The sequence below is a fragment of the Notamacropus eugenii genome, chromosome 5, assembly GCF_028372415.1.
Source record: "Notamacropus eugenii isolate mMacEug1 chromosome 5, mMacEug1.pri_v2, whole genome shotgun sequence".
Classification (NCBI taxonomy): Eukaryota; Metazoa; Chordata; class Mammalia; order Diprotodontia; family Macropodidae; genus Notamacropus; species Notamacropus eugenii.
In genome coordinates, this window is record NC_092876.1 from 64,904,449 (window position 1) to 64,924,322 (window position 19,874).

The 19,874-nt window shown below is 39.0% G+C and overlaps 1 protein-coding gene across 6 annotated transcripts in view; it reads right to left on the reverse strand.

Moving 5' to 3' along the window:
* Window positions 1-19,874, reverse strand: part of STPG1 (sperm tail PG-rich repeat containing 1) — an 87,926-nt gene that overhangs the window by 65,683 nt on the left and 2,369 nt on the right. For 2 of the 6 annotated variants that reach the window (XM_072609319.1, XM_072609320.1), the window contains exons 2-3: window positions 12,842-12,975; window positions 6,661-6,779 (exon numbers count right to left, since the gene is read on the reverse strand). In XM_072609319.1, coding sequence (XP_072465420.1) covers window positions 6,661-6,779; window positions 12,842-12,902 — 180 coding nt within the window. In that variant the 5' untranslated portion in view covers window positions 12,903-12,975. Of the gene's footprint in view, window positions 1-6,660; window positions 6,780-12,841; window positions 12,976-14,199; window positions 14,274-19,874 lie in introns of those variants that run through there. The other 4 variants (XM_072609324.1, XM_072609322.1, XM_072609321.1 and 1 more) reach the window with 3 other exon arrangements.

Here is a 19,874-nt window from a genome sequence, read left to right on the forward strand (position 1 = left end):
GTCTTCAGTTTCTTTACCTCAAACATGAAAAGGTTAAAAAAAAAAGGAAAGAGAAAAGAAAGGCATTGAAGGTTGATGCTGGGATTTCTTCCAGCTCTTTATCTAGGAACCTTTGGGGCAGCTAGGTGGTACAGTGGATAAAGCACCAGTGCAGAAGTCAGGAGGACCTGAGTTCAAATCTCACCTCAGACACTTGACACTCGCTAGCTGTATGACTTTAGGCAAGTCCCAATTGCCTCATCCTGGGTCATCTCCAGTCATCCTCATGAATATCTGGTCAATGGATTCAGATGGCTTTGGAGGAGAAGTGAGGCTGGTGACCTGCACATTCCTCCCTCACTCAAAACAAAGTCAAGTGCGAGTCATGTCATCATTTCTCTGATAGCATGGTCTTCTTTGACAACGAAGGATGAACACACATACACATGAGCTAGAAGGGACCTTGGAACAGAGAAGCCACTTAGAACACAGAATGTCAGAGGCAAAAGAACTTGGAATTAAAAGAGCTAAAAGGACTAGAGATAATCAAATCCAAGTATTGATCTGGATCCATGGAGATTTTTCAGGGGGTCTGTGAACTTAGATGGGAAAAAAAGTATCTTTATTTTCCCTAACTATTGGTTTCCTTTGTAATCCTATATATTTCATTTTATGCACTTAAAAATCATTATTCTGAGAAGGGATCCATAGGCTTCACCATGTTGCCCAAAGTTTCCATGACACAAATTTATGACAACTCCCCCATTTTACAAATGTGAAAACTGAGGCTCCAAAGGGGAAAGTGATTTATCTCAGGTCACACAGGTAGTGAGGGGCAGAAGGGGAATGATTTAGAAGTGAGAAGCTTGTGAAAATCCTGACTTCCTCCCCTTTGTAACCCTGCTATCACCTGTGGTTTGGCTCACTTCCATGTGAGTCGACTTCAGCAGGAAATCTTCTGAATGGCAAGAGTACTTTTAGGAGATAACTTGAAACCTCAGGCCCCCCAGTGTCCATGTTTGAGAATTCAGAAGCTTGTCTGTCACCTGGAACTCCTGGACAAAGTCCACAAAGATGGCAAGGGGGGCCGGCAGTGGCTTCTCTCTGAAACCTCATCTTCTTTTACCTTGCTCTCTTCTGACATCAACCTTACAGGACTGGTGAAGGCTCCAAGACAAGGGAAAGCAGCCTGCTGTGGATCTCCTGGAAATCCAGAAGCTTTCTACAGAAGTTGATAATGTGTCCTGGTGCACAGGGTCGATCTGATCCTCTGAGTCCTGGCTCTGCCCACTATGGGCTGGGCAACTCCCAGAAAATCACTTCAGTTTTTTGGCCTTGAGTTTATCATCTGTAAAATGGGGATCATAAAGCCCCATCTCTCGACTTCAGTGTTTCTGGTAAGATCAAATGAGGCAAAGAATGTCAAAGTACCTTAAAGAGCACAGAGCACTGTTCAAACGCAAAGCAAAGTCAACGATATGGCTTTAGCAAGTAGGCTGACAGAAATTACCAGGGAAAGAAAAGTGGAAATCAATTTCCTCACTTTGAGAGACTTTAGGAAAACATGTAAGCAATGAAGAAATCTCACAGAGTTTTGATTTGTGAAATTCACAGAAGGTTAGAGTAGGAAGGGAACTTGGAACACTGAATTTCTGAGTCAGAAGGGAACAGAGAACGCAGATTACTAGAGCTGGATGGGATCCTAGAACACAGACAGTGAGGGCAAATCAGCTGGGGATGACTGCACACACATTATGGGAATGGAACATACTTGTCTGTAAGAAATGACCCAAGGATGGTTTCAGAGAAACCTGCAGAGATTTGTATGAAAGGACGCAGTCAAGTAGGCAGAACCAAGAGAACAATTTCTGCAAGAACAATAACATGCAAAGAAAAAGCAACTTTAACGGGCTTTAAGATGTCTGAGCCATGCAGGAAGCAACCATGACTCCAGAAGACTGATCACACCTGTTACCTATCTCCTGACATCAAGATGATGGGTGGTCTTTGGACGTGGCCAAGGCAGGAATTTGTTTTGCTCAATTATTTGTTCTTCCACTGGGAGAAGGCAGGTGGAAGGGAAAGAAAACAGATTTTTGTTAAATGAAAAAAAACTATTTCCCCTGCTCTAGGGGATCATGACCAATGCTTTTCCCCAGGGCACCAAAATCCAGGGGAAATCCTCCCACCAAGCCCAGGGTTTCCAGGGTTTCCACTGGTCCCATGCTATTGCTGTTGTCCAGTTGTTTCAGTCAAGTCTGACTCTTCATTTGACATTTTCTCAGCAAAGATACTGGAGCGGTTTGCCATTTCCTTCTCCAGCTCATTTTACAGATGAGAAAACTGAGGCAAACAGAGTGAAGTTACTTGCCCACGTTCACACAGCTACTTTGTGTCTAAGTCCAGATTTGAATTCACAAACACAAGTCTGCCTGACTCCAGGTCTGACACTCTATCCACTGCACCACCTAGCTGCCCTTGGTCTCATGCCATATGGCACCACAAAGGTCCCACCCCTCTTTCCCTCTTTCGTCCACCTTCTACTGCTAAGACTCTTACTATTAACCTCACCCTTCCAGGTATGCCACTGAGAATGCTTTCAACCAGAACAGGCTGACCTCTTTCTATCCCACCATGACTCATATGCCATCTTCTCTGTCCTTCCCAAGGATATCTCCACCAAGGCATCATATGACTGACCTGAGGAACTCCCTCCTCCCCACATGAACTTTATCTATTATGTCAGAATTCCTAGTGATGGCTCTAGGTAGGACACAGCACATCAGAACTATAGAAGGAAGTTTAAAACAAATCATCTTAGAGTTGGAGAGGGTATAGCCCTTAGAACACAGAATCCTGGGGCTAGAAAGCATTTAAGGGGTCATCTAGTCTAACCCCTTCACCTTACACATGAGAAAAGATGATTTAGGAAAAGAAGAATTTAGAAAAACTAACTTGTTCACGGCCCCACACAGTTATTCTTAAGGAACAGCTGGGACTAGAAACCAGGGTTCTTGACTACTATCCCAATGGTCTTAGCAGGATGATGGAGGTAAAAGTAAAACATGCTAAGGAAGGATCAAAAGTCATCTGGGGAGATGGAAAGGGCATAAATACAGGGGTGATTCCTACCCCCAACAAGGCAAAAAGATAGAAAAGAAAGATACCTTTTACAGGGCAAAAAGAAAAAAAAAGTAGAGAAAGAGCCTCAGTTTTCTCCTCTGTAAAAAGAGTTGGAGTGGAACTCAACGTCCTCTGTGGTCTGGTCCGTGCCAGATCTAAAGTGGATTCCCCAGAGTTTCCACGTTTTGTTGCTGCCCCCTACTGATACATTCAGTGAAGTTCCTTTTTTTTTTTTTGGACTGTCACTTATCGGTGAAATGTGGTGGACCTAATGACTCAGGACAAAGTCGAATTAAAACCAGAATGGATCAAAGGATTGAGAAAGTTTGTTAATAAAGAAGCAGCAACTAGAGAGCTGGCCTGGGGAGTCAAGAAATACCTAGGTTCAAAACCCACCACCCAGCCTAGTTGTGTGACCCTGGACAAGTCATTCAACCAACTCTATAAGACTCAAGTTTTAGAAAAGGTCCTGATCCGCTTTGATAGGAGAAATTTCTTCACTGGGAAATGGTTACCTCAATGAAATCACAGATTTGGTGAAAAAAAAAGATGTTTGGAACCAAAAGCTAATATATACAAGAGAGAAACATCAGATGCTTTCCCATTAAAACTGAATGTTCACTCTTTCCATTTATCTTAGAATTCACAAAAAGGTGTGGAAAAGAAATTAAAAAGCTGAACCTTATCAGGGAAAAGTTAAGATACCTCTCTTCAGATTCTATGTGGGAGGCAGCAGGAGGAGGAATTGGGGCTCCCCTGATCTGCTCCAGCTTGAGTGAACCCCATTGGAGCATTTGGGCTCCTTTCTAGTATGTGGCTCAGTACTGAAGGACGTGTGTTTGGAGGTGACAGAGCACTCTCCTTCTTGGTCCCTTGATCTCCATGATAGAGGTAATGGGTACCTGTATCAAAGACAACTAGCCATGATCTCATCTTCTCTTGGGAATGTGAGACATGAAACTCTCCTCAAACTTCCACAAAGACTACCTCTCTCCTCCATTCTGTAGACTTGACATGAGCCAAACCTAAGCTTTTCTCATTGTAAATAGCCATTGACAATGAGAAAAGGGGAGTGGTTTAGTCCAACTCTTTAGAGTTCAAGCTCCCCCAGTATTAACTGGGACCCCTTAGTGGAGCAGGGAACCTAACCCCAATGGACCACTGACATTTATTGTTACACATATCCCTAGAAAACTTGTGTAGAGCTGACACTAGAAATTGTTGCTCCCCAGGGCCCATACCACAAACTATGCCTAGTGTAAATGTGTGTTTTCATTTGAGGGGGAGGAAGACAGAGCACCAGTCAGTGAGGGAGTGACAAAGACCACAGGGCACAAAGTCTGGAAGTGGGGGCAAAGGGAGGCAGAAGGAGAAAGGTGACATAGGGCTATCCATTAGTGTAGGCCAGTCACCCTGTTCTAGGAAAAGCTGTGAACTCAAAACAGTAAATGAAAAAAGAAATGGAGATAATGGATGATTAGATAATGGATGACTTTATTAAAGTAGTGGGATAGGGTAAAAATCCCCCACATTTTCAAATAGCACCTCCAAGAACCAAGAAAAACTGATGAATACCTTGAAAATAATGATAAAATATGCCAAATATTTTGGCATTAACTCACCACGATGTACAAGAGACCTATAAAAGACCTCCTCAAAGTTTCTCAAAAAATTCAACTGGGAAGTGAACAAATAAAGGGATATCCCTTGTTCATGGTTAGGTTGAGTCAAAAATAATGACATACTAATAGGTAATTGTAATGGAATTTGATCAGGTTATAACAAAATTCGTATTTTTTTAAAAGATGGCCAAGAATGTCAAGAACAATGAAAAAGAAAACTGGAGGGAGGCTAGGTACTATCAGATCTCAAAATATGTAAAAGCAATAATTATGAAAACTGTCAAGAACTGGGAAGATTGAATGAAAAGAGATTAACTGAATAGAGAAGCCAAAGACTAAAAAATATCAGTTTTTCTAAGATTTGTCCAGATTTCCTCAGTATGGGGTGCTACCAGGTTCAGATACAAAGCAGGCACCTCCTCTGTAACCCAGCCTTTGAGAGTTACCCAAGGCACTAAGAGTGCCCAAGAGCCCAGAATTATTTAGTGACAAGGTCAGGATCTGAACCCAGATCATTTGACTGCAAATCAAACTGTCCTTTCCACTGTATTTCAAGGTCACAGCATCTTAGAGCTAGATGAAACTTTAGAAAATAGATCAGACTTTAAAGAGTACTATGACATTTTAAAAAATGAGAAAACTGAAGCCCAGAGAAGGGGAATTTAATTGACTAAGGCCACAAAGTCAGTAAAAGACCAGGAAATAGAACTCAAGTTTCCATATTTTCCCTTTCCTTCAATGGTTTTATTAGCATCCTGAGGGGAAAACATCAACGAAACACAGGAGACCTGAAAGAGACAGATAGAGGTAGCTGGAGAAGAACAATAACATAAAATGGTGAAAAGATATAAAATATTACCGAAATGACAAAATATGCAAAATTTAGATAAGGACTTTCATCCCCACAAGGTTCGTAAAACTTTGTCTCCATTTTTTCAGATCTTGTATTTTTCTTTTTTGTCTTTGTTTTTTTCTATTTGTTTGTGTGTGTTTCTGGAGATGGGGTCTCCCTTTTTTGCCTTGACTAAAACTGCAGCAGCCTGAAGCCAATACTGATTGACACAGAAGGAATGGTGCTAGATTAAAGTCAGCTACAGCTCAAAACTCCTAAACTCAAGCAATCCACAGCCTCCAATTCCCCAGCAACAAAAACTACAGGCCAGTGCTACTTTGTACAATGGAGCAGACAGAACAGAAGATTCGTTTTTTAAGACTTAAGATTAAGATTTAAGACATTTCAATCTCATTTTATTCAAAAAAATTGAACCTTTTTAAAAAGTGCACTCATAGCTACATGGAGTACACTGCCCCCTGGTGTTCAAAACAAAAGACAAAGGACAAACTAGTTAAAAGAGAAAATATCTAAATGAGTGTGGATTATATATTATATATATATTTGTAGAAATTATATTTCTTACATGTGTATACATGTATGTGTATATATCTATTATACATACATAATATATACATATATGTGTATATATGCATTATATATATCTCTATATAGACTCAATTGACTTTCTAAATGTTAACATTATTATAGCTTCAAAATTCAAGTACTAATAAAGTGTTTCATTTGAAGAATTTTGAAATTTTGGAACTGGATATATTTTGGAACGTATAATGTCACAACTAGAAGGTTTAGGATTGGAAGGGACCCTAAAACAGAGAAAGTTAGAACATAGGCCATCAGAACTAAGAGAGAGCTTAGAATACAGAATGTCAGAGCTGGGAGGGAGCTTAAATACAGGAAGTCAGAGCTGGGAGGGACTTTAAATATCCTCTGACCTAATGCCTTCACATTACAGATGAAGGGACTGAGGCCCACAGAGATGTGGGGACATGTCTAAGGATACAGGAATAGCTCCCATAAAACAAACTGATCATGCTAAAATCCTGAATAAAAGTAGGAAATATCAAAAAACAGCATCATTACCAGTTTACAATAAAATCTTTTGCTTTGACTGTTAAATCCTTTTCTTTCTGAATCCGGGATTACTATGGTCCGAAATTTATAAGGGATGGAAGATTGCTTTGGATATGCTCCAGTGTAACCTAAATGATTAAAAAGAAAAGACATTTTTTAATAACATAGAAAGATGAGCTGGAGAATATAAGAAATGGAGCTCTGAGATCAAAATTTCTTTTTAACAAGACGCAGGAGGGAATTTACCCTAGAATTTGTGAGAGGGGATTAAATAAACCCTTACAGAGGAACCTCTTTAAGAATCTATTTATTCAAATTCAGTTCAATACCAAATACTTATTAAACAGCCAACGTGTGCAGAACAGTTCATTCATTAGGGAAGATTTTTAAAAAATCAAAATGACCATTCCTGACTTCAGTTTAAAGCACCAGGGGCAAGATCCAACAAGAGCCATTTCTTAGTTACCATCATTGGTACATTCTCATAACCAGCCTACACTGAAACATCGTGAATCACAGAATCTCAGCCAGAAGAGACCTGCTCAAATATCTAGATGGAGAAGAATTCCCTTTAAGGCCTCCCCAACAAGCGGCCATCCAGCCTTTGCTTGAAGGCCTTCAGGGAAAGGAAGACCACCCTATCAAAAGGTGGTTCATTCTACACTGAGACAGCATGGCATGTTGGGAAGTTTTTCCTTCTCTCTAGCTTCTATTCATTATTCCAGGCTCTGCTCCATAGGGCCAAGGAGAAACCTGTGGAAAATGCTTAAAGACCACCATGTTAGTCCCACTGTCCCTTCTGAAGAGCCATAGTAAAATGTCTGTTCAACTGAGATGCAAATCATTACACTGTTCTTATGAAGTTAACTACCCCCATATAAAGCTGTTCATCCAATATGGTGTTTTTGAGGAAGAAACAAATGTCCCTGGGTGGGGTGTTATCCTTCTATCAGCCTGTCTGAGGCAGCTAAATGAAAAGGGAGTTTGCCAGTGCTTGGCCTATGAAGGTCTGGATTTCAGCCCTGACTCCAATGCAGGCTGGATGATTTCCCTCTGGGCCTCAATTTCTTCCTCCATTTAAGACTTCCTCTGACAACCTCCTGTTCTTTGGTCAGTACATGTTAATCTCCTACACTGTCCATATCTTGAGTCTCCAGAAAGATGGAAAGTATCAGACTGAGTGACCTCAGGGGAGCCCAGTAAACAGAACAAGATGTCCTGCAACTAAAGGACTTTGACAAGGACAATGGAGTAGACCCTTTAACCTCACTATACTACAGCTAGGCCAAGACCCAAAAAGAGGGGAAAGAAAGAGGAAATGGTCCTGTATGTACAAAAACATTTCTAGCAGCTCTTTTTGTAGTGACAAAGAACTGGAAACTATGGGAGTGTTCAGCAATTTGGAAATGATTGAACAAATTATGGGATACAAATGGGATGGAGTACTACTCCATAAAATGACTATAAAATGACAATAAAAATATATAAAATGACAGAAAATATAAAATTTTCTATAAAATATGAATTTTATAAATATATAAAATATATTTATAAAATGACAGAACAGAAGCTACAAAAAATGACAGAACAGATGATCTCAAGGAGATATGGAAAAACTTGCACAAACAGATACAGAAAAAATGAGCAGAACCATTAGGAAAATATAGGCAATAATATCAATATTCTAAAAATGAACTGTTTTAAAGACTTGTTTAAATGGATGAAGAATGAAAGCCAAGAGAATGATTTGTACAATGATAATAACACTATAAAGACAAACAACTTTGAAAACTTTAAGAATATGATCAATACAGTGACCATCCATGATTCCAGAGAACCAATGATGGTACATTCACCTCTTGATAGAGAAACGAGGGATTCAGGGTACAGAAAGAAACATATTTTTTTGGACATGATCAAATGAGGGAATTATTTTTTTGCTTGACCATGCATATTTATTACAAGGAATTTATTTTTCTATTTTGGAAGGGAGAGAAAATAGATTTCTAATAGTTAAAAAAATAAAACTAATTTTTAAAAAGACGGGGGGAAAGGGACAACATGAAGTTTTAGTTCTTTCTGCCAATCAGGATGCTCTCTTTCCCTGTTCTGTACTCAGGAATCTGACTACCAGTGACACTGGAAGAAATAACAAGAAAGAGGTAGAAACATGGGCTGCCCTAGGAGGCCTAAAAGAAAATCACCAGAGGAGAAGACAGCAGAAGGCAAATGTAGTAAGCTGATCAAGTACATTCCCTTTCCCATCCCCCCACCCCATAAAGACTTGAAACTACGGCTCTAAAAATGACTTCCTGTTCAAAAAAAAAGCCTTCCAGTATATCTAAGGAAGACTGGACACAGAGAGAAAGATGGGGAAAAGGTAAAATTTCAGACTCTGTCAAATAGTAGCCACACTGTGCCAACTGGATGACTTGGTGAAAAGAAACACACCGGTGGGGGCTCAAGAGCTATGGTTTTTGATTGAGTGCTGACCCACATGGTGCCTCAACAACTATGTATGAAAGGGTGCTCTGGGTGTTACAATAATAAGAGTTCAAATTTCTACAGCACTTCCCAGTGTTTGCAAAGCTCAGCAGAAGCCAAACGAAATAACATGCTCAAAGTTAGAACTAGAAAAAGGGAACAGGGACTCAAAGCCAGGTTATCTGTCACCAAGTGCAAGCGCTCTTTCCTTTGCCAAATCACACCTCTGCTCAAGAAGCTTCATGGACTCCCCCCATCATCTCTAGGGAAAAAAACCCTTAAACTTCTTTATTTACTGTTTTAAACCCATCACATTCTCACTGCAGCATATTTTTCCAGGTGTGTTACACATGATTCTCTCTTGTGCCCTCTATAGGTTAGTCAAACTGGACTGACTACCAGCTCTTGTTAATCCTTCACACAGGCTTCATCCTGTGCCTGGCTCCTCCTCTCTGATTCTTGCATCCATAGCACCTTCCTTCAAGAAACACCATCTCCTTCAAGAAACCTTCCCTGACTCCCCTCCCCAAATCATTTGTTTTTATACATCTTGGAGTCACTTATTGGTGAACCTACTGTTTTCCCCAAGAAAAATATATTCTCCTTGAGGGCAGAGACCGCCTCACTTTCACATCTGTATACCTAATGCGTCATACGTAGCAGTCACTTGATATTTCTTGACTGATAATACCACGATGAAACAATAACATTTTAACATTGAAAATTCCATGAAAGGAACCTGCAGAATCTCTGTAGTCACATACCAAGTGTACAGAATCAGAGCTGGATGAATCATCTACCAGTTACATATACGGATTCTGACGGCTCTTCTACTTCACCAAAGTGAATGAACCCCACCGGAAAATCCCAGGCCTAACCACTGCTTTATGCTAACGATGCCTCCTTCTGCAGAGTATTTTTCATTTTACAAAATACTTAATATTAATTATCTTATTTGATCCTCACAACACACCAAGGAAGTAGGTGGTGCCAATATCATTATCCCCTCTTTGTAATGAGGAGGATGGAATTTAGGAGGAGAAATTACTGGACCGAGGTCATACAGCTCAAGCCATAGGATGGGAATTGGAACCCATGGCTCCTCCCTCCAAGTTCACCTTGTGCTTGTGTTCTCTCTCTCTCTCTCTCTCTCTCTCTCTCTCTCTCTCTCTCTCTCTCTCTCTGTCTCTGTCTGTATGTGTCTCTCTCTGTCTGTCTGTCTGTCTGTGTGTGTCTCTCTGTATGTCTCTCTCCCTCCCTCCTTCCTTCCCTCTCTCTCTTTCCCTCTCTCAGAGATTAGTACAAAATGGATTGTCAATGCTGACAATGGTTATAAATGCTGGTACAGAGTGCTCAGTATGTGAGGACCCAGGGCAATTAACCCTGCGTGCTCCCGCCCCATTTAGCTCCCAACCATCCGCCACGTCCATAATGAAATCATGTCCAACAGAATGTAGACTCCTTGAGGGCAGGGATAGATATTTTCTTTCAGCCAAAGACAAGATTTATTAGACCAGTCAAGGTGGGTGTGATTCTAAAAATCTGCCATATTGCCCTGACTCTTCAGGAATAGATTAAAAAAACCCAAACCAATCTATAGTATTCTCAGTGAGGGGAGGTAGGTGGCTCAGTTCATAGAGTGACAAGACTAGAATCAGGAAGACCTGAGTTCAAATGTAGCCTCAGATACTAACTGTGTGACCCTGGGCAAGTCACTTAACCCTGTGTGCTTCAGTTTCCTCATCTATAAAATGAACTGGAGAAGGAAATGGCAAACCACTTCAGCTTCTCTGCCCATATGGGATCATGAAGACTGGGACACAACTGAAATGACTGAACAACAGTTCCCAGTGCCTTAAATGGGGCCTTCCACATAGCAAGTGCTTACAATTATCTACAGAATTTAATTCAGTTGAATTGAAATTGACACAGGGATTCAGCCTATGTGAGATAGGTGTATGTGAAATAAACAGATAATCTATCACAATTTTCCTGCCTAAAAATCGGTAAGGGGAGGGCAGCCAATTGTTAATATAACCCCTTAATTTTATTTTAGGAAGATCATCTGCTACTGCAGGCAACCAACTCCTGGCTCCTGCTGCATGCCCAGCCTCTTTGCACCCCTGACCAGACACTAGTACCTATAGTTTAGGAGAAAAGAACAAAAGAACTGGACCCAGGGCAAGGTCCCTATTTACCCTGGCCAAGGGGAATTCTCTGCACACACTATACAGAAACACACTTTAATTCCACAAACATATGCAAAGCACTTACAAACATTTACTAGGGCTAAGGACACAGGAGTAAAAAGATAAGGTTGTTACCCTCAAGGAGATACAGAAGAGCAGTGATGGAAAAGATCTTAAAAGTACAGAATATTAGAGTTAGAAGGAACCTCAGAACATGGAATGTCAGAGCTAGTAGGAATCTCAGAACACAGAAGTGTTAGAACTCAAAAGAGGCCTTAGGATACAGAATGTTAAATCTAAAAGGAACTTTAGAACATACATGACAGACTAGAAAGAAACTAGAACCCAGAATATGAGAGCCTGGAGGAACCTCAAAATCCTGAGCAATAGAACACAGACTGAGAGATTGAAATGACAGAAACGTAAATTAAAGCAACTCTGAGGTTCTACCTCATAGCCACCATATTGCCAAAGATTGAAAAAAAAGGAAAATTACAATTGTTGGAGGGGCTGTGGGAAAATAGGCTCCACTGTTGGTGGAGCAGTGGATTGATCACAGTCATTCTGGAAAGCAATTTAGAACTATGCCCCAAAAGTCATTACACTGTTACAAACCCTTTTACCCAATGACACAGCTGCTTAAGACTATACCCCCAAGTGAGCAAAGAAATAGGAAAAGGACCAACATAAAAAAAATACTTATAATAGTCCTTTCAGTCCATCAAGTGAGGAATGGATAAACAGATTATGGTATAGTAACATAATGGAATACTACTGTGCTCTAAGAAATGAACAAAAATATGATTTTGGAGAAACCTAAGATTTATATGGACTGATAAAGAGATGTGAGCCTAACTAGGAAAACAATTTATACTCTAATATCAGCACAGTGAAAACAAGACTTCAGAACTCTGAATGATGCAATCATGGTTCGCAAGCATTGACGATGAAGCATTCTACCCATCTCCTGACAGAGGGAATGGATTACTATGCAGAATGAGACACACAATTTTGGATACGGCCTAAAAGATTAAATTAATTCAGAATTTTTTTAAAAAGATGGAGCTTAAAGGTATTTTAGAACATAGAATGCTAGAACATTGAGGAACCTCAGAATACAGAACAATATTAGAGCTTAATGAGAACTTAGAACAAAGAATGTTAGAACTTAAAGGAATCTTAGAACATATAATGGTAAAGCTGGAAGGAATGTTATAATATTAGAGCTGAAGGGAAATCAGAGCCTGGAATGTGAAAGGAATGTACAAAGTCATTGAGTCCAACATCATCATTTTCTAACAGGAGGAAAGTAATATGCAGAGGAAGATAACAACTTGGTCCCATCCCACCAGTAGGTGGCAGTGCTGAGACCCAAGCCGCAGAGCTCCTCCCCCAGCAATCCACTGCCAAGCACAGGACTTAGTATATTCCAACAACTCAGCTCTGTAAATTGCATGCGACATGTGTTGGTAGATCTCTCTCCCCCATAAAGCAAGTGTTTATTAAGTTCACAAGACCTTTTTGGATCTTCTTAAAAGTTCTGGATCTTCTGGAGGTTTCTCTGTTCACAGTGGCCATATCACTAAGAAACAGCAACACATTCCATTTGTCTGAAGGAAAACATCTCTGACATTTTTCTTCTAGTTACCACCTGAAAGATCAAAATGCAACATTTTTAGGGCGTGGATGAAATTCTGACCATTGTATCTCCCTCTTTTCATCTTTTTTTTCCCCCAAGTAGATTGTAACCTTTCAGAGGGTAAGAACTGTATCCATAAAGTCACAAAATGTTATAATTAGAAGAGACCTAAGAACATAGAATGTCATGGCTTGAAGTGACTTTCAAACAGAGAATGTTATGGCAAGAAGCAATGAGATAATATCTGTAAAGCACTTAGCGACTTCCACACAGTGGGCACTTAAAACATGCTTATTCCTGATTCCTAATTTAAGGAACTTGAAGCCCCAGAACTTCAGAGTCACTTATATACAATTCATATTTACTCAAAAGAATCCTAATTAGCCACATAGGAAGCAAGTGAATGAAGAATGCCCATGGTCCAAACGATGATATTCAGTTAGCTAGGGTTTTGTGATATTCTACTGGGATACATTATTTATATGCATTTATAATTAATGTAAAATAATTGTATATATTATATTAATTTATTATAATATCATTTATAGTGATATTATTATGTTAAATATCATATATTATATTTTTTGGCTTATTACTGAATTCATTGCAGAGTGACATTGGCTGGCCAAAGTTCTGTGGCCTGTGCCATTATAAGTATTTGTGGAGTTGAATGGAATTAAATTATTGCTTGTTTAATGTTTACATGACTACATGAGAAGATGATACTTACAACTTCTAAGAACTTTATCATTTATTAGTTAGAAGGAGTATACACAGGCAGAGGGCATAGGAGTGAGATGACTATGATAGGATGGTATTTTAAAAATACAATTGAGGGGTGAGAAAGAGGGATGTACTGAATGAAGGGGGAAGGGACAAGTAGAATAAGGTAAATTATCTCACATAAAAGAGGCACAAAAAAGCTTTTACAGTGGAGGGGAAGATGGGAGGGTTTGGGGATGGGATGGGCAACATTTGAGCCTTACCCTCATCAGAATTGACTGAAAGAGAGAATAACATACACACTCAGTTAGGTATAGAAATCTTTCTTACCCTGCAGGGTAGTAGGAAGGAAAAGGAATGGAGTGGGAGAGTAGAGGCTGGATTGGGGAAGGTGGTAGTCAGAAGCAAAACAGTTTTGAGGAGGGACAGGGTGAAAAGAAAGAAAGTAAGATAAAGTATAGAGGAAAATACACAACTAGTAATCATAACTGAATGTGAATGGGATGAACTCACCCATAAAACAGAAGCATATAGCAGAATAGATTAAAAAATAGAATCCTACTACATGGTGTTTACAAGAAATATATCTGAAACAGAAAAAGATACACAGATTAAAGGTAAGGGAACAGAGTAAAATCTATTATGGTTCAGTTTAGTTTTGTTATTTTTTTTGGAGAGGGGAAGGCAAGGCAATTGGGGTTAAGTGACTTGCCCAAGGTCACACAGCTAGTAAATGTCAAGTGTCTAAGGTCAAATTTGAACTCAAGTCCTCCTGATTCCAGGGCCAGTGGTCTATTCACTCAGCTGAGATTTTTAAAAAAGCATGAATGACAATCATGCTCTCAGACAAAGTAAAAGCAAAAATAGATCTAATTAAAAGAGATAAACGGGAAAATTACATTTTGCTAAGATACCATAGACAAAGAAGTGATATCAGTACTAAATACACATGTACCAAATGGTATGGCATCTAAATCACATTAATTTAAAAAGGATTTACACAAAGAAAATTAACTCAGACAAAATTAGAGGGAAAACAGAAAACTGGGGGAAATTTTTATGGCAAATTTCTCTGACGAAAAGGTCTCATTTCTCAACCATATAGAGAACTGAATCAAACTTATAAAAGTAAGAGCCATTCCTGAATTGATAAATGGTCAAAGAATATGAACAGGCAGTTTTCAGACAAAGAAATCAAAGCTACCTATAATCATATTTTGTAAATGCTCTAAATCACTATTGATTAGGAAATGTACACCAAAACAACTTGGAAGTATCACTTCATACCAATCAGATGGACTAATATAACAAAAAGGGAAAGTGACAAGTGCTGGTTGGGATGTGGGAAAATTGAGACACTAATGTACTGTAGCTGCTCTCCATTCTGGAGAATAATTTGAAACTATGCCCAAACGGCTATAAAATTACACATACCTTTTAATGCAGCAATACCACTACCAGATCTGTATGTGAAAGACTTTTTTTTAAAAAAGAAAAAGGGCCTATATGTACAAAAATATTTGTAGCAGTTCTTTTCATGATGACAAAGAACTGGAAATTGAAGAATATCCATCAACTGGGGAATGGCTGAATAAGTTGAGATATATGATTGTGATGGAATGCTATTGTGTTATAGGAAATGATGAGTAGGATGCTCTCAGAAAAATATGAAAAGATTTACATGAACTGATGCAAAGTGAAGTGAGCAGAACCAGGGAGAACATTGTACACAGTAACAGCAATACTCTAGGATGATCAACTGTGAATGACTTAGCTATTCTCAGCAATACAATCATCTAACACAAATCTGAAGGATTTATGATAAAAAATTCTATCCACCTCCAGAGAAAAAATTGATGAAGTTTGAATGTAAATTGAAGAATACATTTTTTTCAAATTATTTTTCATGGAGTTTTTTGACCTGTGTTTTCTTTTACAACATGGCTAACATGTAAATGTTTTACCTGACTGAACATGTATAATCTATATCAAATTGCTTGCTTTCTTAAGGAGTGGGGAGAGGAAGGAGCGAAAGAGGGAGAGAATTTGGGACTCAAAATTTTTTGTTAAAAATTGTTATTACATGTAATTTGAAATAATAAAATCCATCTCTCTGTCTCTTAAAAAAAAGGATGAATCTACAAACACAGTTGGACTTAATATTTTGCTTGAATTTGTCTTGTATCACCAAACTCATCATCAGAGATGTTACTGTATGTGAATATTTGGCAACAGAAGTGGTAATGAGCCATTCAAAATTGAGTAACTTTTTTGAATCTTATAGTTTAGCCTGAAACCACTGGATAGACATTTGTATTGTTGGTCAAAAGCCCAATGAAGGTCATGGCACCAAAATGTCCTAGCAGTCACCATATTCTTTGCCAGTTTCACTTAGGAATCTCTTTAATGAATCAATAAAATTATTAATTGTATTCTCATCCCCTGAGTGCATGTCTTTTTAATGTTCTACATCATAAATCAGTTCTGCTGCATATTGATGTACGATGGTCATCTTGAAGAAAAGCCCATGTGGGATTATTTGAGTGGAGAGCTACCCAACTGTCCACAGCAGAAAGAGGCCAAACAGAATCAAAGACCATTTTGTATTTTTCTTTGTTCCATGGGCTGTCATGGCTCAGAAATTCATCACCAAAAGGCCAACCAACCAGAGATCAGTTCCTCTTTACTCAGCTAGGCTGGTATTTAGAAAGCACGCATCATCTGCTCTCAGGGCTATTCTGTTTTATAAACATTAATTCATGTTTTCCTTTTAAACCATAAACCTGTCCCTAGGATTAAAAACCCCATCCTTTTATACTTGCTAAAACAGTGGAGGTCACTTATTCTCAAGTTATCATTTTTATTACTGCCAAAAAAGCTTTAGGCTAAGAACACTGAGTCCTGAGAGTGGAATGTTGGGAGAACATTGGAAATTGACTAGGGTCACTTCTCCCTTTGTGCTTATGAAATTAGACTTATCATTGCCCAAGGGTTAAGATTTTCTTTTTTCCCTCACATTCAGCAAAACTTTAATTTCTGTATGTAGATTGGTGGTTTTTTTTCCCTTTTACCTCTGAAAAGCTAAGGAATAGCTGCCTAATTCTGTCCCATAAGCAACTACCCCATGATAACTCTTAAAATGTGAGTAGATCCAAGATAATATGTCTAAAGCAGAAACACTTTAAGTAGATTCTCCCTGTTAGTCACAGAGTTGGAAAGGGTGATAGAACAGAAAATATTGTTGCCAGGAGAAACCTTACAGATCATCTGGTCCAAGACTCTTATTTTATGGATGATAAAACAGCTACGGTCACTGAGCGGCTTAGATAGAATAACAGAATCATAGGTCTGGAGCCAGGAGGTACATTAAAGGTCATCTGGCTCAAACTCTCATTTTTCAGATAAGGAAACTTGGGTCTTGAGAGATTAAGTAATTTGACCAGAGTTATACAGGGAGCTCGTGCCAGGGACAGTCTGCCACCCTCAATCTGGCTGATACCAAGGTCAACACTTTAAGTTGGCTGTTCCATCCAATGGAGCCCCCTAGAATCCCCATCTCTAATAGGGTTCATTCCAATACCCCACATTCACTTCCAAGTTAGATAGGTCCTAAGAAAAAAAGTAGAAATTGTATTGCTAACTTAAATCTCTTTCTCAGAAAATGGGATTAAACTGCTGCAGTAAGAGTTAGACAATGAGGAAAGACCCTCATCTGTAAAATGGAGGCTTGGACTCCATGACCACCAAGGGCTAAGTTCTATGCTGTACTACTGAAATACTACCTTAATGAGTATGAGATAACAAAGTTCTTCTCTGAGAGTCCCTAATTAAGGTCCAAAGTTGGGGATGTCAGGGAGAACATATCCTAAAAGGGTTATCAAAAAAAAAAAAAAAAAGGAGATGCTCATTCAAAAATTTTTCACAGTATTAAATGTAATTGCAAAAAATCTCCTAAGTGGCCTAAACATCCTACAATAGGGCCTAAAGTTAAATGGAGTGGAGAAGTGGAGAAGCAGGATTGTCACTTTCTTCAGGAAACCCTTCCTAGTACCTTCAGCGAGTAGTAGACCTTCCCCCAAATCCCTCATAGTCATTGGGTATGGATGGGTATGCCCCTTTTAGACTTCAATGAGATTGTAGGCCATATGGAAAAAATAGAGGAAAAAAAATATAAGAAGAAAGACTTTCAGATGCAAAAGAGGTATTCTATGCCTCAGAAAAGGTCAGAGGCATAATTGCACATAAAGAGACCAGTAAGACAAAGACAGGACACAAACTTAGCCAAGACCTTTCTCCCCAGGTCTTCTTGTTGGTGCCTAAGACCCCAACAGGAGTATGAGAAATATTACTGGCTACTCACCATAAGTAAAAGTGGAGAACTTTCTCTGAAAAGGGAAGAATTATTGAATGGGAAAAGTTATACCTCCTTTGTCTCTTAAAATCAGAAGCATATGGGTTCAAATTCCATCTCTGACACTCACTGCCATTTGCTGAAGGTTAAGTCACTTAACCTCTTTGGCCTCTGAGGTCTAGACTGATTGTCCTATGATCTTTCCTAGAGGTAATTAACCTCATATCAAGGTTTCTGCTAGGCCTAGGCTTCGAGTTTGAGCCCTTGCTAAGGAAAAAAAGAAAAAACACTCTAAATGCATCCATTCAAGCCAGATGGTGGAGGTGGTAAATGATGCAGTTCCTAACCATAAAGTGGGCCCCAGCAGATCAACTTGTCCAGAAGAAGCAACAATCCCTGTAAATAGCTCAATGTCTAATCAATCAGCCCTAGCCTATAAAAATGCAAATTAAAACTCCTCTAAGGTATTACCTCATACCTATCAAATTGGCTAACATGATAGAAAAGGAAAATGACAAATATTGGAGGTGACATGGAAAAATTGGGATACTACTGCATTGTTGGTGGAGTTGTGAACTAGTCCAGCCATTCTGGAAAACAATTTGGCACTATGTCAAAAGGCTATAAAATTGTGCATACCGTTTGACTCAATAATACCAGCAGTATCCCAAAGAGATAAAAGGAAAAGGACCTATCTGTACAAAAATATTTATAGCAGCTCTTTTTTGAGGTGGCAAAGAACTGGAAACTGAGAAGATGTCCATCAACTGAGGAATGGCTAAACAAGTTGTGGTATTGTAATGGTATTTTATTGTGCTATAAAAATTATTAACAGGATGCTTTCATAAAAATCTGGGAAGACTTATATAAACTGATGCAGAGTGAAGTGAGCAGAGAACACTGTATCCAGTAACCATAATATGTAATGATGATCAACTGTGAAAGATTTATCTATTCTGATCAATGCAGTGATCTTAAAAAATTTCATTGAACTCACAATGAAGAATGTTATCCACTTCAGGAGGAAGAACTAATGAATTCTGAGTGCAGATTAAAGCATACTTTTTGCACTTTATTTTTCTTGCTTTTTTTGCAATATGGCTAATATGGAAATGTGTTTTGCATGACTTCACATATGTAATCGATATCATATTGCCTGACTCTCAGTGCGGGAGGGGAGGCATGTAGAGTGACAAAGAGAATTTGAAACCCAAAATTTTTTAAATTAATGTTAAAAACAAATTATTTTTTTAAAGAGAGGTAATGTGCCCTTCAAAGAGATAGTTTAGTTGATCAAGTCATCAATTATACCCTGCAGCAAACTTCATGAAGACTCTTATAAAAAGTCTTTGAGTCCCTACAGTTCCAAATTGAGTTGCTGTATGTGCTCTCTACAAATGTGCCTCACAATCATTGTCCTATATGTCTGAGCCTTCTCTAGCCTTCCTCCCTATATCTCTGTGTGTATTTGGGGGATATTAGTATCCAGGTAACGATTCATAGCTATTATTCTTGCTATGCCATTTTAGTAAATGTCTTCACTACAGCAGACTTAATCTACTGGCTGACTGATAAAGGGAAAGCACACCAGTGGGGGCTTGAAGTCTACAGTTTTGGGAGAATAGCCACCTACAGAATTATTCCTAAAACCTCAAGAAAGAGGAGGTACCACTATCTGGGGACCCAATCTGCCAGTGCCAGTATGAGTTGGGGGAGTGAGCCCAGAGGAGATTCTATACGTATACACTTGTATGTGTGGACAGTTGTCTCTCCCAACAGAATGTAAGCTTCTTAAAAGAAGGGCCTGCTTCCCTTCTTTCTTGTCCGTAGCATACTG